The 24,825-nt window shown below is 37.9% G+C and overlaps 1 protein-coding gene across 4 annotated transcripts in view; it reads left to right on the top strand.

Moving 5' to 3' along the window:
• The window catches only part of CDK6 (cyclin dependent kinase 6), a 135,810-nt gene extending 113,924 nt beyond the window's left edge, over window positions 1–21,886 (top strand). For all 4 annotated transcript variants that reach the window (XM_071560702.1, XM_071560703.1, XM_071560706.1 and 1 more), the window contains 3 exons: window positions 2,748–2,798; window positions 6,651–6,786; window positions 8,449–21,886. In XM_071560702.1, coding sequence (XP_071416803.1) covers window positions 2,748–2,798; window positions 6,651–6,786; window positions 8,449–8,595 — 334 coding nt within the window. In that variant the 3' untranslated portion in view covers window positions 8,596–21,886. The remainder of the gene's footprint in view (window positions 1–2,747; window positions 2,799–6,650; window positions 6,787–8,448) is intronic.
• The last annotated feature ends 2,939 nt before the right edge of the window (window positions 21,887–24,825 follow it).

The raw sequence follows: 24,825 nt of genomic DNA, 5'->3' as shown, positions 1-24,825 counted from the left end.
AGTAACTAGTGCCAAAATGTGGGATGAGATCTTCGTACAGCTGCTGATTAAGTGGATCTATTTCCCCAGTCATCTGCCCAATATTCTAATTGAGCCTCCAGCAAAAATTCACGAGGCAAATTTCATTACATTAGTGATGCCTAGCCTGGAGTTGGCATCCTGTTGTAGTCATGATGGTGGGATGGATAGGAGGCTGAAAGATGAAATAACACTGTGTTATGATGAAATATCAAAGTATGTTGGAAGATGACCTAGTGTTGTATAATTATATATTCAGAAAAATTTAAATTCTTGCTCCAGCCCTTAGTGAATCTGAGACAGCAGCAACGATGGGAAAAACCTCCCTTAAAAATCCCAAGAATTATACTTGTTTTGGCATGACAGTGCCTTGGGTGATTTGCTAACAATGCTGACTCTGCCAAGTTTTCACATTAATGCGAGGTTCAGCATACATTTTCAAACACTAAATCAGCTTTCCATTTGCATGGATATGATTATTTGAATGTGTAGATTTTGTTAGTTTAAAGGACCCCAATATTGTAATGTTCAAGACAAAATTAAACACTCAGAGTAACCGTAGGTTAATAATTTCAAGCAGTAGTTAAAAAAAATGTCTAAGGTTGTCATATTGCTTAACTTTGGAAGATACAGAATGTGTCTGCTGCCACAAACAATACTCAAATTGTAGCTACTGAATGTTTTAAAAATCAGGCTCGAAACTTAGGGCACAAGTAGCTGCTCCTGTCTGAATTTTTTGTAGAAGCCAGTATTGCTGTACACCTTAAGGCTTAAAAAAATACAGAAATCCCTAAGTATGAGTTGCAATGGTCTTGTCAAAGTGGCTGCAGTTAATAAATATCATGTGCATCTGGGAAGCAAAGCATCTGTTATTTATGATTTATTCAGAATCAAAATAAATAAAGCCCTTTATGGACAAGTAACAGGCTACCATGTTTTACCCCATTGGGTCAAATCTCATGCCATATGGCTTCAAATCAGATTTGATAAAATTGCCCTCTCGATTTCCCTGCGCAAAGCAGTTTGGAGTATAAGTTGATACAACATGACCTGAATGCAGCAAATATGAAGAAGACAATATGCATGTTCAGTTCATCAAAGCTGGTCAGTGTGTATCTGCCAGTTACTGCTTTTTATTGGTGGCACAGATTTCTGCAGAGAATGTTCCGTCTAACTAAAAACTATCACAGTGCTCTGTGTCTACTTGCTGTATTTGGTATAGACCCACAGGATAGACAGTGACATGGAGTTCTGTTGTCTGTGTGAGAGTGTCCAGATGTAAAGCACCATTTTTCAGTAATACCTCATTGTTATTAGCAAAAGGAGATCAAGATTGTACACCTGCTTCTGCATAAGGACAGTGAGAGGGGAAGGACTCCTTTTTCTCCAAGTGTAGATGGGAGAGGTCTTCTCCTATGAAAGGCAGCAATGAAATAATGTCTTTGGCTATCACTGGCGTTAAGGTCCTGTATCAGATAGGAGTATGCTGAGAGAAAGCATGGGAATATACATTGTCATAGAATCATAGAATTGATTGGGTTGGAAAAGACCTCCGAGATCATCGAGTCCAACCCTTGGTCCAACTCTAGTCCATTTACTAGATCATGGCACTCATTGTCAAGTCACTGTGTCTCAGTTGAACAGTTTTAGAAACTGTAACCATGAGTTTACAGCGTGCACTGTACTTCATACTGTGCTCCAGAAGAGAGGGGCAGCCTGGCTATCAGTGACCCAAGTTCCTATCTCAGTTTGCAGTGTGTCTGAATTGTGTTTCTTGGAGTAATCTACCATTGCTTGAACCAAAACGGTATGCAACATTGATGGCCTGATCTTCACAGATGCCCTCATTCTTGGCTAGATCCTTAACCATTTGTCAGTAAAATGTTGGAATACCTTGAAGTTTCAATATCAAATTGCACTGTTGTTCTCACCTAACTGAATTCAACACAAAGGTGACAGTATAGCCATGCTGCCATACAAACCAGAATTTCATATTTTACTTAGGCACTGTGGGGTGGTAGCATTTTATACATGATGAGTGAAAATACTTTAAATTGCACTTTGAAAAGAAAAAGTGTGTACCACTCTCTGAAAGTATTTTTAGTCACTGTTTTTTCTGAAAGCCTTTGGACAGTCAGCCTAATTATTTGTTTCTTTCCTGAACATATCTTTATTTATGCAGCAGAAGTATTCCTCTACTTCAAGGTAAATTCTGTACCGTTTCACACCCCATTGTTCACAGACCTTCATGAATCCATTGTCATGTATTTAAACATAGGAGCACATTTCCAATGTACAGTATGCAGGAAATTTAATTTTGAATTTATATTTGTAATAATTAATATCTGTATTATGTTTTAATGAATTGCATGATATTCATTCTGTTTTTGTCTTAGCAGCTGTATGTCTTTATAGTGAAAATTTTTGTTAATGATAAAATTTATAGGATAGTATTGGTTGAAAGAAGGTTATTTCATAATGCTAAAGGACACAATTAATTTTTCAAAAGTAGTTTGTTCAAAAATATTTGTCATCTGTCCCCTTTTGTTACCAGTTGTAGTAGAAGCTTGAAAGGTATGCTCACAGACTGGATAAAACATGGAAGCAGAAGAAGTGAAGTCTCAAAAAATAACTCACTTTCACCCTACTTTGGCAACTGTCAATGACAAATATAAATTCACATTAATTAAAGCGAGTCATATCCTAAAATAATATTTTTATTCTTTCAGACCACTCTTTCGTGGAAATTCAGATGTTGATCAACTAGGAAAAATCTTTGAGTAAGTAATAATTAGTTGCATTTTGTCAATATCTGTTTAACATTGAAATCCTGTGAGATTTCCTTGCCATGTTCTTCTGCAATAATGTGACTAGAATAAAGTATTCCTAAAACATACTTCCTATTGCTACCATATGCAACATGATATTTCCGTGTATTCTGTGTCAGAGTGGGAGGAGGAAGCAACATGGAATATAGTTCTGCAAAACTAACAGCGATCATCAGGAAGTTACGAGACTTCTGTTTCGGGCCTTTTAATTCTTTTAAAGATATTGTGCGTGTACCATTCATACATATTCCTGAACAGTTAAGTCCAGGGCGTTCTTTTCACATAGACAAACACAGACATTTTATTTTTCAGCAATTTCTTTGTGCATTTCAGAAAATAACATTATAGTACTTTATTACTAACATGAAATCCCCAAGATAATTACGAACAGCATTTTTGCAGAAAAGGTTTCTGTACATAAGAAACTGTATTAGCTTTTACAATAGAGTGTGTAGCAGGTAACAGTCCATTTGGTGGTCAGGAAGGTAACTGTGAGAATGGAAGGAATGTCACCATTTTACCATGTGCTTTGTAAGGGAGGAATTGGCTTTACAATTCTCGGAGTTTGTGTTTTTCTTTTTCAGATATATCAAATAGGATGAGGAGGTGGGTAGAAAAAACTAAACTCTCTGAGGTAGAACAATTCGCTTTCAAAATTAAATTATTGATATTACCAATATGATAATTAAGTAGGATTATATTACTTTTTCTCGTAAAAGCTCTTCAAAGCAAGGAGCAGTTCTGTATTTTTAAGAGCCATGTAAATTTAAGAACTGATGTACGTAGCATGTAGTTAGGAAGTCACAGCCAAATCTGACGGGTACCAGTACAGACAATTAGTGCCTATTTGCCTCTGCACCTTTGTCTTCCCTTTCTGTATGGAGGTGCTGCAGCCATCCAGGGATCTGGATGAAATAAGAAATAGCACACAGAGAGATAGAGAAGTATTATTCTGAAATATTACTGTCTTGAAGATATTCCAAAGAGAAGAGAATAAAATTTCTAAGAAAAGCTTAAACAGGTCAAATAATTTGCTTATGTGTTTCACCATTTTTCCAGTTCTCAAATCATAACAGATCTGTTGCTTCTAAGCATTTTCATTGTTTAATATGGAGTTCCTAAATTGCAGGTCTTGATTTCACACAGTTGACTTCCCTTTCCTGCATACCATACCAGTGTATGTGACTCACTTGTGTGGTTCATTTGTCACGCGCTGAATAGCTCTTCCTGCCCAATCCAGAAAAATCAGTCCTTAAAGGTTACTTTTTCTTCTTCTGCCCAATCTACTCCTTTAGTCCTGTATTGTTCTGCTTTACTAAATGAAGACAGCTTTGATACAGATAGCATATTTTATAATTTAAAAAGACATAGCTGTGCTTCTCTTAAAGAACTTTTGAGTCATTCGTGACATTTAAGGGGAAAATGAAAATGAACTGGGCTAGGATTAAATGCATAGCTGCTAATGGCAGCCTCCAGCAGGCATCTTTCCATCCCTAGGGGCTGAGATTACCTGTTCAGAAAAGAATTCACCAAGAAAAGAAAGTGCCATGCTAAATTTAGAAGAAATTCCTTCTTGCACATCTACTTAAAGAGAAAGTTTGGGTTTGCTTCTTTTGTGCAGTTCTTCTTAAATAGTTCAAAAGTGTCTGTCTTGGTTTCTGAGGGGTAATGCCAAATAGTGTTTATTTTGTGTTTTCACAGCTGGAGAACCCCCTAGAGCTAGGCATAGCTCTTCTTGTAGGGGGGTTGTTTCTTTTTACAATAGTGACTCATTCTGCAGATTAATTTGCACAGAAAATAGTTAGGGGATTTTCATGCAATCTGGACTGATGCGTTCTTTCAGATAAAGTAAGTGTCTGTGGTCCACCTTTGCTTTGCATGTGCTTTGTGATTTGTGTCAGATAAAATTCCAGTGTACATGAGGGCAAACCCCTCATACATGGCCTGAAACATTTTCCTGCTTTTCCAGGGCACTGTCAGTGTGTGGCATATCCTCACAGATTTCAGGCTAAACACTGCAATGGTTTGAGCAGACTTGTCTCCCATTGTGATCAATGGGAGTGGAAACTACTCAGTGTTTCTCAAGACCAGTCCTGAACATTTGGCAAGAGGTGAAACTTATCCAAGATACTCTGAACTTAGTCAATGAAATCGTAGTGCTACCAGAGCAGAGTGAAAGCACCTACTCAGACATTCATTATTAAGAGTTTTGAATACTACATGAGTGTGTAACTAAAAATGTCTCTGCTTTCCACTCTCAGTCTTGTCCAGGCTACCCCTGTCTGACAGGTTGCTTCCTGGTTTCTTATCATTAGCTTTGCCTGTGGTTATTTTGCCCCGTTCATGCTCTGGCATCCACATGTTAAAAGAAATGGGACTAACCAAATACATTGGGATGACAGGTTAAATGTCATTGTTATTTAAAATACTTAACTCCCCCATCTTCCTGTGATGCTGTTTGTATTATATTTAACATGGGTCCAGCTCCTCAAACAGATACTCACATGGCTTTAATTACCACAGCCAGCAGGGTTGCCCCATACCCACACTGTACCCAGTGAGAAGAGTCAAATTCAGGTTTTGATACAGATTCAGTTTAACATTTCCCATGTTCATATGTTCAGATGGAGTAAAATTTAGTTGTCCTGAGATTGTAATTGCTTTGCCCTTCCAGCTATGCTGTTATTTTGAGGACATACTAATTTTCATAGGTATTTTAGGTGAGCCAAACCCAGGTAGGCAGTGGTGGGGTAATTCCACTATGTTCGCTGAGGTATCCTATGATTTACCTCAGTGTGTTTGGCCCATGGCCTCAACCCAGTCTTATGACAACCTCAGTAAGAAGAAAGGTCGATGCTGCTCCCTAGTGGCATTGAGCTTTGTGCAGACCCAAGTATTCTGTGACATTATTTTTATGTCCTTTCTTGTCTTACCCTGTCGGCATTCCCATTAAAAATCTAGATTTTACAGGCTATAAAAATTTATTTTCTCTGAAACCTGACAAATAATATATGATCTTTTCCAGAATTTCCATCAGAAACTAGTGTTTCAACCCCACAAATACTAGCATCAGACTAAAATATGAAATGTATGAGACATTAATCCATCACTGGAGTTTACCTACTATTTCATTCATTTGAGTTTTAGACCACAACATAATTATTTAATAAGTAAAACTATCTCCTATAATTTAAAGAATAAGTAAATTAATAAAATAAATTTAAATACTCTATTGAAGAGTAAACTAAAACACAATTGAAAGCAAAAACACAAAGATAAGTGCCTTGCCTCTTCTAAACTGAGACTTTAAAACCTGTATTGTGAAGCAAATAAATTGTTTAAATTTGGGCAACAATTACTGCACATAGCTTTGAAGCATTATGAAACATTCCTTTTATTGCCTTACCCTCATCTTGACCCACACTCTTCTCTCAGTCCCTATTCTTGTGAATAAAGATCCTTGCATGCAATGCCCCTTTGAAATTTACTGCTTTTAATCATTCTGGAGAGACATATGTTGCACCATCCAGTCAAGAGCTGAGCAACTTTCTTCCAAAGCACTGAGCCTTTTTTCAACAAAAATACTCAGAAAACTGAGACATAGACCAGAAGATTTTGGTGGCCACAAAATAATTTCTACCAAGCCCACTGAGGACCATCAGCTTCTATTCACAGAGATCAGTGCACTACTGTACAATTAAATGTTTAAGCTCATTTAAACCAAAATATTCTAAAGTAAACTGCCAGTATGAAAGGGAAACTTCCTAAATCTTCAGACCTAACATTATGTTTTTCATTTCACAGTGTAATTGGACTCCCAGAAGAAGAGGACTGGCCTAATGACGTTGCCCTTCCAAGAAATGCTTTTGCTTCCAGACCTGCACAACCTATTGAAAAATTTGTACCAGATATTGATGAACTAGGCAAAGACTTGCTTCTTGTGAGTTTCTGTTTGTTGTTCCCCAAGTCCTGTGACTGATAGTTCCCACTGTGCATGCAACATGTCCAAGAAACAATTAAGTTTCAGTTAATGAAGTTATTAAAGAAAAGTTCAAAAGTAGGTAGACAAATTCTTGTAAATCTATGAAAAAAACCAGCACAAAGATACTGCCTTTGGCTCAAAAAGCATCAGAGCTGAGAATAGTTTAAGATTAGGAAACTGGGTCAGGGAAGTATCTGTTTGACCTGTCTTTAGACCTTATCATTAGATCCTCATTACTGACCACTGTAGTGCCACTGATTCAGCCGTTCTTACAGTATAGGCCTGATGTGAGTACAAAAAGGGATCTACCATTTTTTGTGGTATACTGGATCCAGTATAAAGCAGAAAATAGGCACGCCTTCCATTGAATGCTGAAAACTTGAGACTTGGAATTCACCCGTTATTGCCTCTGACAAGTGGCAAGACTGAAGAGAAGCAAACAAACTGGGCTGGTAGAGCTATTTCCATCATTTTTATAGATACGTTAGAAACCCCAGTCCTTAAAGTTCAATCTTGAAGTGGAATGTAGGGAATGACCTTGCTTCAGTTTGCTTCTTGCTGTGCTTGTTGAACTCTAGTTAAATTTGTTATCTGGAAATCTTTAAAATATCTTCATTCACATGGGCTAGATAGGGTGACTCAGTGCAATTCTTGAAAGACTTGATGCATCCCTTCAGGAACTGCTGTCTCTGGTCAAGGTTATCTCAACAGCAGATCATCCTCCATTGTCCTTGTGACTGCAGCTCCCAGCTGCAGAAAGCTAGACTGCATATCAACACTTCAATTAAGAAGGGAGAAACACATCTGTTGTGCTTGGCAGGCAGCCTGAAGTGGAAGCTAGACATGGGACAAAAATTAGATTCTGGGAGGAAAAGGGAATAATATATGGCAGACAGCTGAGGGAGTGTGAGGCATGACTGGAGGGAGGGAAGGGAGGGAAGGAGAGAGGGAGGGAGGGAGGGAGGGAGGGAGGGAGGGAGAAATATCTATGCCTAGAAGGTGATGTGGAAAGGAGTCTTTGCCTGCTGGGCAAAGAGATGGTAAATGGGAGCCACAGATGCAAGGGGAGAGTGGGACTGAAAGTCACTGAATTATATTTTGGAAGTTAAATGATACAAATTATGATACAAGAAAAGAAAGTTGGAGTAAGAAGTGGTTAGAGAAGGATAGGAGGAAGAATAGTATTTGGAGGTGAAAAGAGAACAAGGTGTAAAACACAGGGCCGTGGGAGAGATTTCAGTGCTGGCTGGTCAAAAGCTGGGATACAGATCTGGGAAGAAGGCCATCAAAGCACAACTAGGAAGAGGGAGAAACTGAACACAGAACATTGGCATGTCCTGTGCATGTGAATTCATAGAAACCTGTATTCTTGGATTTTCCAAACTATGAATACTTGACTTTTCTAGCATGTAATTTTCTTCTAGTTTTGGGGATGTGATGTTCTTACACTATGACCCCACTTTTGTTTTAATATGCATGGTCATCATGCTTAACCTATGGAGAGGCTCTGTTGTGTCTCCTGAACATAAACAGAAGGTGGTATGTGTTAATGTATGTGTGCAATGATAGCACTGTTAACTGTGCATTTTAGTTAAAACCAACTTCTTTTCATACTTTCAGAAGTGCTTAGCCTTCAATCCAGCCAAGAGGATATCTGCCTATGTTGCCCTCTCTCACCCATATTTCCATGATGTGGAGAAATTCAAGGAGAATATGGACTGTCACGTGTCATCCAGCCAAAACTCCAGTGAGGTGAATGCGTCATAAGTGCTGACTGAAGATAAACCATAAATAAACAAGACATGTAGCTGACAAGGCCACTGTCCCATACAAACCACATAGCTGTCCTAGCGAAGATCATTATTTGGAGGTTTCATGCACTTATCTTTCATTTTGGAATTGTGATGTGCTTATCCATGGAAATCAATCTAGTTTACTTTTTATCATAGCAATGCAAGGGCCAGGGCTTTGACCTGCTCCCATTGCAGCTTTATGTTTGTTTTGTTTTTATTTTGTTTATCTACCTGGGAAAACTCCAGACGAAGAGAAGCTGCTGACCAGTTTTGCTGCCATTTTATTTTTCTAATATTGAATGCTGCCAGTGTGGAGTTTGATGATCGAGTCACTGCCAAAACATGATGAAATCTTTCTCTCTCTCTTTCTAGCTGCTGAAGCATGATTTGGTACTTTTTGATTATTATTTTGTGATCTATTTAAATAATGGCATTGAAATATCAGATCTCTGCAACCTGCAGTTAACTGATACATGTGTTAATACATTCAGCTACTGTTCATTCGTAGCATATATGCAGGTGCTTCCCCACTTGAAAAGTTTGTTTCATTGCTCTATAAAAATAACAGTGATGATGATGATGATCATAAAAAGTGCATCAACTTTTAGGTTTTTTTCATAGACAGACGAATTATTATCTAGCTATGTTTGTGTGCACAAAAACTGTCATTGTTCTTAAAGACTCTTTCAGTATCCAAATGGTTGGTTTGTGTCAAAATGCAGGCACATTCTAGCCCATTGTCTTACCCATCACTTGCCCCTGGAAACAGCTGCAAGAATCTTTTCTTTATCTCATTCAAAATTTTCTGATATGCAGCTCAAAGACATGAGCAGAGCCAATGAAAATCAATAAAAATTTTTGCCTTCAACCTATTCTGATTATCAGCCAAAAAGGAAAATAAAATATTTCTGGTTCAGAAACAGAATCCTATACCTGCAGTAAGCACAGATAAATATTTGTGCTGCGTTGTGTGCTGTATACTGGCGCTGCCTTACTTGCAACACCCCCCATGTATCACAAGTGCATGAATATTACTGTCTCAGAATCCCTCAGATGTCACTTATTAAGCAGACTTGTTTTCTATGCAGAAATGCATGACCTCTCCTAAACCACCATGTGGGTATACTGGCACATGCCTCTCCACTAGGGTTAATGTGCTATTATTGAATGTCAAAATAATTACGCAATTCACATGTCTTTATAGCACAGTTATTTTAAATACTACATGAAATTTTTATATTTAGTATTTTTACCTTAACTAAAATATATTTTCAGTATTTTGAAAAGAAACTTTTATTTTTTTAATACTGTACTGGGGAAAAAGAAATATTTTAAATCCATTAAAGCTGTTCCCTAGCATGAATTTAGTGCATTTACCTGGATATGACTTAGGGAAAAACATTGGTCCAACAAGTATAAATGATGCTAAGTGAGGCAGCCGGCTTTGCTTACTCCTGTGACAGTCCCTTAGGGCTTCTCTCTTCCTCATCTCTATTTGATCTTATCTAGGTAGTGAACCAGCATTATATCCTTATCCACACCACGCTTGGCAGAAACAGGTCCTTAGCAGTGAGTTGAGCAATGTAATTTTTCCAGTTGTGACAGAGGAACTTGTAGCCATCTCCCTGGCAGGTCTCTCACTCTTGTGATAGACTGGCTGATGTGGCAAACTTCACTGTTAACTCTGTTTCAGGTATCTGCACTGTCTGGGACATGGTCCACTGCTAGGATAGTGAGTGGATCTTACCTGTCTCTTGGATAGAGCTTTTTGTTACTGTTAGACACATAAGTATGTGATACGGGGTCAAATTAGGTCTGCTTTAGAGAAGCCAGATTTTAGAAGGACCACTTGCGTGCTTGCATGCAGTGGCCTGTGCTTTTCTTCATGCCCAGAATGAGCCTATGCAAAACTTACCAGCACGAACAGGCAAGTTGCAAATTAGGCCTGGCAAGAGCATGCACAAGGCATCTGCACACAGAGATACCGCAGATGCAATTCCACAAGAATTCTGGAAGCTCTGCGAGCAGCAAGCTGAAGGCCAGAGAGTGGTCATAGCAGCTAACCTTCTAATGCTGGCCTTGCCTTTGTCATTTCTCTCTGTTCCTGTGTCCGAGGGGAACTGTGAACCCCCTGTACTGGTGTTCTCCCAACCTTACCTCTCCATGGATCAATGGACCCAAGAGTGAATAATTTTTAACATTCAAAGAAAAGGATGTGCCAGAGTGAAATTTTTGCTAACAATTTTTAAACACTAATTAGAACAACAAACAGAGCCAAAATTCAGGAGACTCTTGCAACAGTAGCAAATAGAAAAGTTTTCTACAGAGTTTAGCACTTTCGAAAACATTCCGCATTTTACCTAGCGCTGAGCTATCTCTCATACATACCTTATCAGGGCATTCAGCTGGTGTGGCTTCCCAGCAACTGTTCAGGGAACTCTCCCCAGAGCTCTCCACCAACCCACATAAGGTGAAAATGTAGGGGAGGAGGCACTATTTTCAAATTAGGCTTAAAACTGTCAGATAGAAATGTGCATTTGTTCCACGTAAGAAAGTGGCCAGAAAAGAATGTGATTGCTGAATGTAGGTACTTTATTAGAGTAAAACAAAAAGGAGAGAACATTTTAAGCCAAAGGTTAGTGTTGGCCCAAAAGCTAACGAGAACATGGAAGTCACTAGGAAGTTAACTACTGGAGCAGTGTTTTCCAATCAGTAATATCAGATAAAGAGCTCAGAGAGCAGCAGAGAAAAATAGAGGCTGACTTAGGGAATTAAAAGCAGAGCTTCTGCAACGTGGTGCTGTATGTTGTCTAATGTAATAAGATCAGGTTATTAATGAGGTTATTCAGGAGAACAGCTTGCAACAGGCTGCATTAATGGTCACATCTTGGAACATCCTTCCACTGGGAATGACAGGAACAAAAACAAGAAATCTAAGTTCTGTCTTGGCAGGGTTAGGGAAAATATTTCTCTAATGGGGTCCTTATGGTAACAAGGGCCTAGATTCAAAAGACCAGTAATTTTTCAAATTACCTCCTTTTCCAAATCTCTAGGAAGAAATTCCATTTGACATGCCCATAGGCTTACTGTTATTCCAGTCTTCCCTGCCAAACCATGGGGCTTCACTTACACTGGTAAACTGAGAAAGCCTGTTCTCTGGCTGGGCAGAGCACTGTAATTGGCTAAAATTATGCCAGGAATCATGTTTATAATTAGTCATCACAGGCAACTATGGGACTCTGCTCAAACCCATGCCCTTGCTCTTCTTATTTTACTGATATATCTCTAGTATTTTAGTACCTTTACTCATTACTGCTGTATTTGTAGGATGTAGGATTTGTGTATGTGAAAAAGAAAGCGCTGTGATGAAAACTCTTTGTACATCCTTTACATAAGATTTCAGAGTGCAGTTCTTCTTAGCGATAGCTAAGCCTGTATGTGTTCCACAGGAGTGGTTCAGCAGCAGCTAAAAACACTGAATAACAAAAGATATATTAAATATAGCTCCTAGAGCACCCACAACCAGACACAGTGCTCTTCTCAGCAGAGAACAGGGTGTTCTGAGTAATGGAAGAAGCAATTTCTATCTCCCACCAACTTTTTTTTATCACTACTACATAATTCTGCAGAAAAAACAGACCCAATAGCCAAGGAAAAAAATTACCAAAGCCAGCTAATTAAGTGCTAATCGCTACAGCATAGAAATCCATATGGAGCAGCCCTTTTTTCTCTTCACCCTGTCCACACTCTCTCTAGCCTTCCAGTTCTTCTTCAACTTCCTGATGGAAACAGGTTTCAGTGATGCTCATGGGTGCTATTTTCAACAAGGTTCTTCCAAATTTTCAGTAGCTGCACATTGTCAATGTCCCTTAATGTCATCCCTATTACCAAGTGTTGCTTCTTTTAGTCCCACAGCCTAGAACCAGTGATTAGAAAAGAATCTCTTTGTGCACCTCCTTGCCTAGCCTTAGGTTTACATAAACCTGTGTTGTCTCCTGTGTGCCTAGTAAAATTCTAAAAATAGGGTTTGTGCATATGTATGTGTAGGTTATGCCCACACTCCAGGTTTATTTCAACCTATTAGTCCACAATGGTAAATTTTAGAGCATATTTTTCTGCTGTTTTTGTCCTAAAACACGAAAAGAAATGAGGGCATCATGTTTGCAAAGTAAGAAAATTTAGTGCTATGTGTACAGAGCCTTTTTCACGACAGGAATCACTAGCTTGCAACATTTGAGCATCTTTTACATGGGAGATGTTATCCAACATCCTAACTCTTACTTGGTTTTTACCCTCAGTGGTTGTTTTGGTGAATATGAAGAAAATATTGTGCCATGCTACTTTTCGCAAGTTCACTCACTGTCTTTGAGAAGTGTGTTTTATTTTACCTGTAATTCTCTCTGCTGTCAGGTATTAGACCAATTTGAAAATGGAAAATAAAGAAAAAACATGCTATTTTGGTCTTTTAGCCAACAAACTCGGAGCACTTATTCGACTCACAACTGAAAACACATCAGTTGTCAAATATGTATATGAATCACAGACCACACAGTTTGGTTGAAAAGACCACATAAATTAATTACGTTCCATGTATAATTCACGTTTGAATAATGAGGAAGTTTATTCTAAGAACTCTGTTTTATAGAACCACTTCGCTAGTATTTTTCATATACAGTAGTAGTTTCAGGAATAGATTGACTTTATATATAATGTAAATTAGGAGACTCTAGGCTATTTGAGTGATTTTGTTGTGTTATGCTTGAAGCTTGAATTGATCGCAAGCGTAGGAACCTAACATATTTATTTTATTGCTGCAAAACTGCTTCTAAATATCAAGATCTTTTTTGATGTTAACAGGATTTCACACTTCTTTACTGTGTAAATTATTTTAAATTAGTATGTTAGAAAAAGCATTTTTTCAAACTGCAGTGGTGGGGAAAAATTTAAGAAATATATTTTTCCTTTCACAAAGAGATGAAACGCTCAGTAACTGACTGTCAGTAAGCAATCACTTTTATTTCCTTTTGATTACTAAGCCTTGAATATACAGAACACTTTTGATGAAGAAAAAATTCAGAAACAATTTCTAGAAAAGTAAATGGGTTTTTATATGTTCAACCTTCCAAGTTTCATTTTCATATCTGTTTTCTTTGTACAAGTATAGTTCAGCTGTACAAAAACATGACTAAAATTTTAACAGTCTAGCAGGCTGTACAACTCAAGTAGTAGTTTTATTTGTGATCTGTTTATTGTATCTCTCTGTTTTGCAAATTATTAGATAATGACTGTTATATAATTCTAGTTTCTGAACTAGACTCTGTAACCATCAAATCCCAATAATTTATGTAAAACAGTAAGATGCTTTGTCATCGATTTAAATTAACTAGGCCATTAAAGGAAGAAATATGTGGACATATGAACTGACAAATATACTTTTGCCAAGTGTTGTTTCTTCCCGTTAGTCTGAAGCTTAGGAAGTATTGCATACTGTTATGCAATATGTACACAATATAAGAACGATAAAGACCACTTAAAATAGTGTGCACAGATAATATGAAAAAGGGCTCATTAAGTTCTTGAACAAAACAGCTGAAAATTATTCTTTTAGCTATAACACTCAAAATTTGAAACTCATATATTTTTTAGTTAAAAATACTCCTGACAAATTACGTGTATGTTTTTAATTCAGTGATAGGCACCCAAACAGAACTGAATCAAGGAGGAACTTGTTCTCAAAAATTATTCTTCCAGGCCAAGTAGATATGACTAGTTCTTTATGTGCTCAGCAGAAGCTAAAATTAACCAGCATCACTCTTAGATGAGCCTTTTGCTTTCTGGGCAAAATACCCCAAGGTTCCTGTGAGTAAAGTTAGTGGAAAACTTCCTTTGACTTAAAGGTCTGTGAGAGCTTCTGCAATATTCAGATTTCCAGCCTTTGTTGAAAGACTGTGCAAAACTACAGAGATAAAACTCCTTAACCATATGGTCTTTTTTCCTTCACATTAAATATTTTATCTGTATTAGAATATATTGGTGGGCTTCATCCAGCCCAATGTTAATGAGACTTTTGCAAGGCTGGAGAAAGTATAAAGAACTTCTGCTATGGCTATTTTGATTCCGGGTGGTAGAGCAGATTTTTTGTTCCAAAAAAGATCAGACAAAAAATACTGCCTTCTTAAAAAAACAAACAAACAAAAACCCCCAAACAAACACCTGACATTTAGTGAAGATTAGAAAGCAGATTTTTAAGTAAGTATTGGGAAAAAATTGTCAGGATGAGTGGAAAAGGAGCATATTTTTAATGTGAAAAATGTAAATACAAAGAGTGTATTATTGAAACTGATACTTTTTCACTGGCATTGCAAAGTTGATAGGGCTTTATGGAAGAAAAGCATCCAAGTGTGAACTACCATTTAAATGTTCATTTGCACTAAAGCAAGCCATAGTGTTTGACTGAAAGGAGACAGGAAAACACATCATGTTAAACTTGTGATTTACTTTGGTGATGTCTGCATGGATATGTTGTAAAGCTCTCAAGCTCACTGTCCATTTTTGAGCAAGCCAAATTTGCAGTGACACTATAAGCTCTCTGTGCCTAAACTCTGTTCACATGCCAGCAAAAACCACATTTTCTAGCAATTACATGGTTACTCGATCCCACTGACGTGCTCATCTTATGTCCAGCCAAAGACCACTGTCTCTGCCACTGAATGGAAAATGGATTTTTACAGACTGACAGCTTCCTTTGTACAATTATTCCTAAAGAGTTTGTAATTAATGTTCAGTGATATGAAGCCCTTCCTCTTACTCCATGTTTAACACATACATCATGTTGTGTGAATTCTCTTTTTTTTTAAAAAAAGAAAAAAAAGCAGTTCTTGAATGTTAGGATCAATTTTGAGTGGCTAGATGAGGGAGGAAAGTTAAGATGATGAAGGTAGGAAAAATGGGCAGAGAGTAGGAGAATTGGCAAGTGAATTTGACTATGTGGAAAAGCTGCATATAAATGTAGGGGGAAGACTTTTTCCCCACGTGCTTTGTTTTCTCCTGTCACTTATTTTCATAAACATAAGATGATAAAGCAAAGACTCTTGCTTAGGATTTTGGTGCCAGATACTTACTAAGCCAACTCAATTCATGAGTTCCAGTGCAATTTTTCAACACAGCAACAACCCTGGTTTTTAAATCAGATTTTGTAGAAACTAGAACTTTTTCTGGGTAGGTATAAAAAAAGTCTTACGCGACAGCTTGAGAGCAGATTAAGCTGGCCACAGAGACAGGGCCTGTAGTTCAGATGCAGATATGGAGAATGTACAGCTCTCCTGTAGGAGAGTCACTAACAGTCCAATTAATGTGCAGTGCTGGCTCCTGCTGCAAACTGCAAATCCTTTGGCAATCCAAATTAGCACGGCTTTGCACACTTGGATTTTGATAAGATTATCCACATGCAAGTTTTGCTGAATCAGTCCAGGTGCTTCACCATCTGAAAAACTTAGAAAGTCTGCCCAACACCCATTGTAAGTAATAATGCAAAATCATCTGCCATGGGAAAAGTCTTTTTGTAGGTTGTACAGCAGGAATGGAGCTGTCTGAGCTGCTGTGCCAATCTGAGAGCTACTGTTAACTATTGTTATGCAACCTCCAAATACACAGAAAATGAGGCCTGCATAGTTTTTGTTGTGTTCAGTCTGTGTGTGTGGGTGGCAGGATAAGTGTTGGCACAGAGTGGCTAATTTTGTTCCTTGCATTAAGCATGAGCAACTAGGCTTGGCACAGAGGCAAATTTCACAGTTCCAGGGATGGGAAACCTCTAATTCTACACAGTGGTTCTCTGGCATTTGTTAAATATGTATAGTGATAGATGACCTAGGCATTTAAGCTGTCCTTTCCTTATCCTGGATCATCCTTCTTTGACTGTGAAAGAAACCCTGGTGAGTCTGTTTCTGAACAGTCTTCCAACACGCTGCGTCCTCTCACTGCAGCAAAAGTTGAATCACTTGTATCTGACCCTGCTGGTACTTCTACTGCCACTGAAGAAGCTGTGAGCTGAATTACTGCCTTGTGATTCTGCAGCCCCCCAGGCTGCGGGCAGCCAGTGATTTATACTCCGGTTTTAACTTGCTTCTCATTAGAGAGGGGGAAGTAGTACAGTGGAATATGGCAAAGTGTGTGCTACTTTTACATTTTTTGATTCAGGCAAAGCAATGAGCTAGGGTAGGTTAGATTGAACATAAAGTATTTGGTCAGCTGAAACAATTTTTTATTCAAAGATCATTTACTAAGTACAAAGATGCCTGGACAACTCTCTATGATGCACACATTTACAAGAACAAAGCAACTGTGAAACAGTTCCCATCTCTCAAGATAACCTGTGTTCATGTAGGCAAAGTTCATTCCTTTCCTTTCACCTATGGCAGTTTGGAGTACAGAGCCCTGCCACAAGTACTAAGAACAAACAGACCTTAACACCCAAAATACTCTCCTGAGGGAAAGCCTTTCCAGAATCTAGATGGGACAGCATACTTATTATTTCTATGACAGTTGACTTTTTTTCTTTTTTTGCTTTTTAAGCAGCAGTGTTTTAAGAAATTCCTAAGAAAACTGCTGCTACACAAAAAATATTATACTGACTTCTCGACATCCTGTGGGAAAAGACAAAACACTATATTCTAGGTAGATGATAATGTGTCTCAATCAATCATCCTTCATCTGTGATACAAAACCCCCCACCAAACTGGATTCAAAATGCAGCCTGGGTTTGCAGAGACCTAGTTAAATAAGAAGTGCTTCTCAAATCTTTTTCCAGCAAGACCCAAAGCCCATCATGATTTCTTGAAGGGACTTTTTCTTGGAGTCCCTTTTAAGAAAGATGAGTGTAACCATGGGTTGCAGTTAAATCAAAATGTACAAGAAATTGGATGCTGACTAGAGGTTTGTAGATGTGAGGCTATACCACATGGCTTACGTAAGCTCAGTGGGGATGTGCTTGTGTGGAAGTTTTGGTTCCCATGCACATTTTGAACTGAAGTTACCTATCACAATGTGACAGAAAGACTGCAGCATCATGAGATTAGAGGGGTTTTCTCCCTAGATGTCTAGCAACCCAGTGGTTTTCCAGCTTTACTTTGTTTTGATTTGACTTATTTCTCTTTCACATCTGCCATTTTCCTTTCTATTGTGCATAAGTTGAATAGAAAAATATTACCCTATAGTTACCAGCTTAAAAACAGCGGGCCAGCACATTCTAAAAATTTTGATCACTCTCTGGTGGTCAATATTGAGGGAATCATATAATCACAGAATATGCTGAGTTGGAAGGGACCGATCAAGTCCAGCTCCTGACAGGTCACCCCAAGAACCACACCATGCGCCTGAGAGCATTGTCATTTTGAACTCTGTCAGGCTTGGTGCTGTGACCACTTCCCTGAGGAGCCTGTTCCAGTTCTCAACCACACTCTGTGTGGAAAACATTTTCTTATATCTACTTAAACCTTCCCTGACTCAGCTTTGTGCCATTTCCTATCACTGGTCATGAGAGTGAAGTTGTCTCTATTTAGATTCTAACAAATAGAATTCAGTATCCATGACATCTGCCTTGCATTCAGCACTGTTAAACAACCTTGCTGTCATTCTCCACAGTGTTCAAAATCTCTTTACCTGGAGATTGAACTTCCCTCCTACAACCCACTTGGAGTCACAGCATTGTGAGCAAAAGAAGTTTACATTATGACAGTGCTTTTTGGTAAGGGATGAGAGCCAGTTTCAATTGAAACAGCAACTGAAAGTGTCTTGAGGACTCATAGGTGCCTTTCACAGCAAAGCAGGTACTTCTGTTAAGGCAAGAAACACATTTTAAAGTACTTAAGATAGGGAAAATACAAAGGTTCTATTTATTTTTCTGATGGAACCTGTTTTCTACACAAAGTTTTATGATTTTGACACTGAAACCAAGCCCACAGATGAACATTCTTTCTCTACATGCAGTCTTTAATTTTCATGCAAATTCTTTACAAGCATTCAGATTAATGTATTTATAGTCTGTTTCATTCCAGTTCATTTAAGTGGTCTGTATCTGCCTTTGAATCTCATATAGGTTTTATTGTTAATGTAATATTTTGCTGCATTACTTTGAACAGCTTTAAAAGTATAATGTCTTCAAATGTGTTAGCTAAAGAAAAATGATACCCTCAAAATAATGTCTTAGAAGTTGGAAATGTATGCTTTGGAAACAGTGTTTATATTATGACTCCCAAAGGCATCTCTCAGGGTGCTTTGTCGATATGTCTTTTACTTTCTGTGTAACTGTGTATTTGTACTTCCTCACTAGCTTGATACTCTTCAGTCTGAATGCCTAAGTCTGCAAACACATGAATACTGTGCCTCACCTGAGCAGTCCCACAGTGCAGAGAGGGGTTACTCCTGTGAGTAGAGTTGGTCACAAAAAGTATTTGCAGGAAAAGGCTTTCCTATGGTAACTGACTGTAGTTGTGAGGACTCATGGTTAATAACAGCACCAAGACACCAGTAAATGGAGTCACTTTTTATTGAAGACAAGGACACATTTATCTTCAAGTTATTTGACATTAATATAAATTATTGCTATTATAATTCAGTATATTATTTCTTATGAAAACACATTAGTCCTGTGAAAGGGTAGTTGCAAAAAAAAGTCTTGTGTCTTGCTGCTTTATTGTTTATTTGCATTTAGTATACAATTTTGGATGTTGAAGTGAAGCTAGCTTCTTAGAGAGGCAGAAAGATAGATCAGTCAGAAAAAAATTATAAATAAGCTTCATACTGTACATTGAGTTTTGCAACTGAAATAGTATGTGTGTTCAGATTTAGTATTTTTTATGCTTTAGAGCATTTTTGTTTAAATATGTAAAGGAATAGGCAGATTATTTTGAAATGCTATTGTAGAGCTAATTTTACACATAGTGGGAGAATGCTGTCTGAAAATTAAAATTAGAAAACATTACATAAGCTGCCTTTAGCTTTAGTTAGTTTGTAGGAGGTCCAGCAGGTATCTGTTGATTCCAGGTGCTCTAAGCCAGCAGCCATGTTTGTGCAGCATCTTGTAACTGAAGAAAGTTTTTTGCAGTGATAAAATTGCCCATCTGGGCTTGAAGTATGATTGCTGCCTAACCAAAAGTATAAAGGCAGCAAATTTAGGGTTTGGGGGTTTTTTGCACATGGACAATTGCATGAAATAGGACTGAGGTTTCAAAGTATTTTAAATCATTTAGCATGATTTACTCTTGTTGTAACTCCACCGACTACAGTTTAAATTAAACAAAGAATTTGGCCTTGTAAGTCTACAAATTTCAGTGTCAGGCAGCTCAGGTCTATATAAGGATACTTAAGTTTAGTAAATCAGCGAGAATACTATATAAATGGTAATGTGTGATAAAAATCTTAACTCTAGTAACATTATTTCTCTCAAAATTTTTTTCATTGCCCTTTTCATACACAAGTTCAGAAGTGCACTTCCTAGTGGCATTTGGATATGTGAAGAAAAGCAGGATGCTGGTACAAAAGTGTATCAAAAATAAGATTCAGTTCTTACTGCTCCATGTGTGCCTACCTTACATGTTACAAATCCCACTGAAGTTAACTGAAGACATGTATAAAGTTAAGCCTGTTTGTAACTCTCACAGGATACTGGTTTCAGAATCTGCAAGAAATGTTCTCAAAAGGCATTATTAAAACTTGTTTCAGGTTTACAGAATACTGTGAACAGTGACAACAGCTTCTGAGACACATCCAGAGTAACTTAATCGATATTACACCAGACCAATATCTGTTAGGAAATCAAAATCTGTCTCAGTGCCTTCATTTCTCAGTATAATTTTACAAAACAAACATTCAGAAAATTAAAACAGCTTCTGATGCTGTTCGGTGCCTTTTTTTTCCTCTTTCTCACCCTTTTTGTCATAAAATATAATTTGCTCTGGAGGTGTCTAAAATTTGATAATTCAAGGAAAACATGCAGTTTGGAATACTTCATTCACCTAAGGGCATATACTCAGCTGGTGAAAATCAGCATAGTCCTGTTGACTTCTACAGCACTGTATCGGTTTATACCAGTACAACAGTCGGCATGTTGGGTTTTAGCATTTCAAGTCACTTTACCTACATATGCAGTAGGATTCTGTTTAGCAAGAGGGCAAGTTACCTATGGTGCAAACTGTACTACCTAGACTACCATTGATACCTATTCACAGGACATGATTTCACTGTATCACTTCATACTTGAAATTCATGATGTTCTTTTAATCAGGGTACAAATATGAAAAGGTGCATGTGTTACTGTTTCTTTTAAAGGTGCATCATTTAGGGTTTTTTTATTCTGTGTACTTAGTAGTTACTAGTCAGTGTTCTTTACATTCTTTGCATTCAGCATTAAAATCACCTATGTGTGAAATACAATATCACCTGCAGAGGTACAGAAAATGTAACAACGATTTCTTGAGTTGTTACTCAGATGTACTGGTTTACCTTTTAGTCATCATTATGACATCAAGGGGCTACAGCATGTGAACTGTGGTATATAGAAGTCTTGTACCATTGCTGTACAGGAAATCCTGCAGCCTCTCTTCTTGCACAGCTGCTGATTACCATATACACATTGGGGAAAAGTATGTTTCTGCTGTACAGAATGGCTGGGAAGTAACACAGACACTTTAGAGCTCCCTTTGCAAGCTTTCGAACAAAGCCCTTTGATCTAACTGCATGCCTGTTCTCTGTCCCAAATACCACCCTATGGGGCTTTCTCCTTTAAGAACACCCTCAGCTGGGGATACTTTACGTTGACTGCATTGAAGTTCATCGGAGCATGCACCTTACCGTATAACATATTCTTTAGCTTTTACAAGTTTGTAAAGATGGTTGAGTGCAAAACTAATCATGTGTCAATACAGCAGAATTAAATTAAGGCACACAGAGAGTTATCAATAGTGTATTATATCAGAATTACAGTCCTTTGGAACTGAATGTTTTGCTGCTGGCAGTGCAAGAAAAGCAAAGTTGTGTATTTATTGTTGGGTGCTGAGGGTTCAGTATGAAAATCAATATAATAAAATTTTTCACAGTGTCGATTTCTCTTTAGTTGTTCCCAAATTACTGAAAAGTAAAAAGACAAAAAATTAGTTTTGTATTTAAAACTGCTTCACTCTTCTAGCTATATTTTTCTTTTATCTAAAAATGTAAAATGAATACAAATGCAGTAAGTATTGTATATTAAATACAGAAAATTAGCAACATTGGCTTCTAGTTTGTATGTTTGCAAGTGTTTTTCTCAACACCCTGTGTATCCTAGAAAATCAACACACACACACACAATCAGGCACAGAAACCTTTTCCAGCATCTTACCATATACATTTAGTTTTATAACCTCATTTGTCCAATTTTCTCTTCTCTGAGCTACTTTATTGCTTACCTAGGATGAATTACATTTAAAAATAATTAAAATCTGAGATCACTTCTTTCAAAGGCAATTGCTGGCAACTCTATGATTCAGCACTAATCTGTCTTCACTGAAATCCTACTGTTTTGGTCTAGGCAAACTGTGCTTTAATTCAGCTATAACGGCTCTCAGTTGTGAAATGCACTATTTTTCCCAAAGGTTATTTGATCCAACTGTTGCAGTAACGTGCATGGTATTTGTGCATTCCTAAAGATTCTGCTCTTCTCATCTTCATCTTTTTAAGGAGCTGAGCACACTTTATTGACTTTTTTCTTGATTGACTGTAAATACAACTAGTAACATTTCTGGGTATAGAAATTGTAAAAGTGCATGTTTTAAGTCAGACATAAAATGAACACATCAGACTCTAAAACCAGCTGCATGTTTTCTGTCTTCAACCAGAAAATCCTCATCAAAACAACTCAAAGCTTCAGCTTATTGTAGAGATCATTATGTGCTCCTTACAGCAGCATACAAGAAGTTTCTACTAACAAGGCCTCCAGTGAGCCACCAGATGTAGGAATCTAAAACCTTCTAGCTCCAGCATCCAAAGAGGTGTCAGCTCCTGGATGAAAGCTGACAGAAAGACAGAAATGACTGCAAACCTAACCCAGCCCTGAAGCCTCGAAGGATTTTATAGCTTAGAACCAAAACTTTGTGCTGCCCTTAGAAACTAGGAAAAACCATGAAAATCTCTTACAAACTTAGTTACAACCCAAGGTTATAAGCTGCAGGTGCAACACAGCCTTAAGTAAAAACAGCAACTAACTTTATGTTATGTGACCTTCCCAGTTAGTCTTTAAGCACATTATAAGATTATGAGGAGCAGCTGAGCCAGGGACAGACACAAAGTGAACTGCAGTGAGGCCAGTCAGTGTCACAAATACTCATGTTAGGCATAGCTAATGGACTGTGAAAAAGGGAAAAACCATGGAAATACTTAACATTACGTAAGAGCTGTTACAGAGATCTGGACACTACCTGGTGTTTTATCTCTGTCAGTGCTCAGAGCAAGACACCACAGAAGAAAATCAAACTGTTGACAATTACAGAGCAAATTCTTAATATGGGAATTTTCTTTGTAGCCCTTATCTGTGAGAAGGTGAGTTCATAAAACCCAATAATGGAAAAGAAAATATTTTTTTAAATTGATTAAGGAAAATAGATCCTTGAGATCTTCTAGAGAAAAAGCACAAATGTTACTCTTCCCATTATTGACATAAATGTTCTCATCTTCTGCCTCAAAATTATCTAATGACACTAGGTGACATCTGTTAGCACCATAGAAACAAATCTTCATTTAAAAAGAATTTTAAATGCATTGTCTTTGTCTATCATTCACCTGCCATTTACTAAAAAATGGAAAGTAAGATTTACAGTGTGTGTATCACTCCTCATTTTGCACCCATCAGCTGTTTTGCTCCACCCACCCACCCCTTTGATAAACAAGGTAATTTTTCAGTCTCCTGTCACACAGAAGTCCTTTCCCTAAGTATTTTCATCAATTTTTAGAAATCTGATCTGTCTGGCTGGACTTCCAAGCCTCCTTTGCAACCAGGGAAGGAAAGTTAATTGGGGTCTAATTAAAATACTGTGGAGTGCCTAGCAGAAGACTCCCTCCTACCCTGTCCCTCCACAGGGAGGGACCCCATGCTCTTGCTTTCCTGCAACAGCAAGTCTTCTTATTTCCAGGTACCAGGCTGAAAGCCTCATAGTTCAAACCATGGGATGATAAACTCTTAGTTCAAATTTGGTCAAAACATTCCTGAAGAGTAATCCTGTCTGGGCAGACTTCACACAGCTTAGTTATTACTTGCTCTCCTGCAGCTGAGCTGAAACCCATGGAGACCTGCGCCTGGACACCGTGCCAGTGCAGGGCTGGACAGACAGCTGTGCTGCCACACCTGGGGCCACCCTTGAGCTGCCCAGACACAGCATGTCATGGGGCAGCCACCTAAAGCTGGATCGCATAGGGGGGTACTCCAAAATGGCCCAAATCTGAAAATGTGTTTGGAGTGAGGACATCCCTGTGCTTCACAAGAGGAATATCATAATAGATTTAGTGATACTTCCAACCTAATTTTATATGTATTTTAATGCAGTTTATTTCTTTCATCTTCAGTGTACTTGAGCATCACAGGCAGCTCAGGGAGAACTGCCCAGTGTGTTTCCAAAGTAGCCATCCTTGTTTTAAAACATACCAGCTATTTTCTTATGCTCTATCATGGAATTTTGAATGCTAAATTTAGTTTGCAACCGAACAAATTTTACTTGCAAATCTGGTGTACTGACTTTCTTAGTTTCTTCTAGTTCCTCACAGCCTGCTCTTGGTTTTACTAAGCTATTTGGTATCACAAATTCCCGTGGGCGCACCAGTTTTTTCACCTACTCCCAAATGTGATGAAGACCACAAAACTATTTCAGAAACAAACCTCATTTTTGCTTTGTATGATTAACTTAATTAACATGTGATTACTTTTTGTCATTTTTACAAAGCAGTGACTAACATGTGTTGGAATACAAAACTGCAGAAAGCCTCCTCAGGCTGATGAAACCTAATCCAGTCTGCAGACACTTCGCATTTTACAAGATCTGCAGTTTCTGTGCATTCCCTGCTCTGTATTAAAACCTGTGTTGCAATATCTACTGTTCCCCTTTCCTTATGTTCATGAATAATAGATTAGCTCCAGATACCTGCTCTCCCCATGATTGACATAAGGTAATGCCTTAGTTAACAT

Source organism: Pithys albifrons, chromosome 7, assembly GCF_047495875.1.
Source record: "Pithys albifrons albifrons isolate INPA30051 chromosome 7, PitAlb_v1, whole genome shotgun sequence".
NCBI lineage: Eukaryota > Metazoa > Chordata > Aves > Passeriformes > Thamnophilidae > Pithys > Pithys albifrons.
This window is presented reverse-complemented; position numbering and strand designations above follow the sequence as displayed.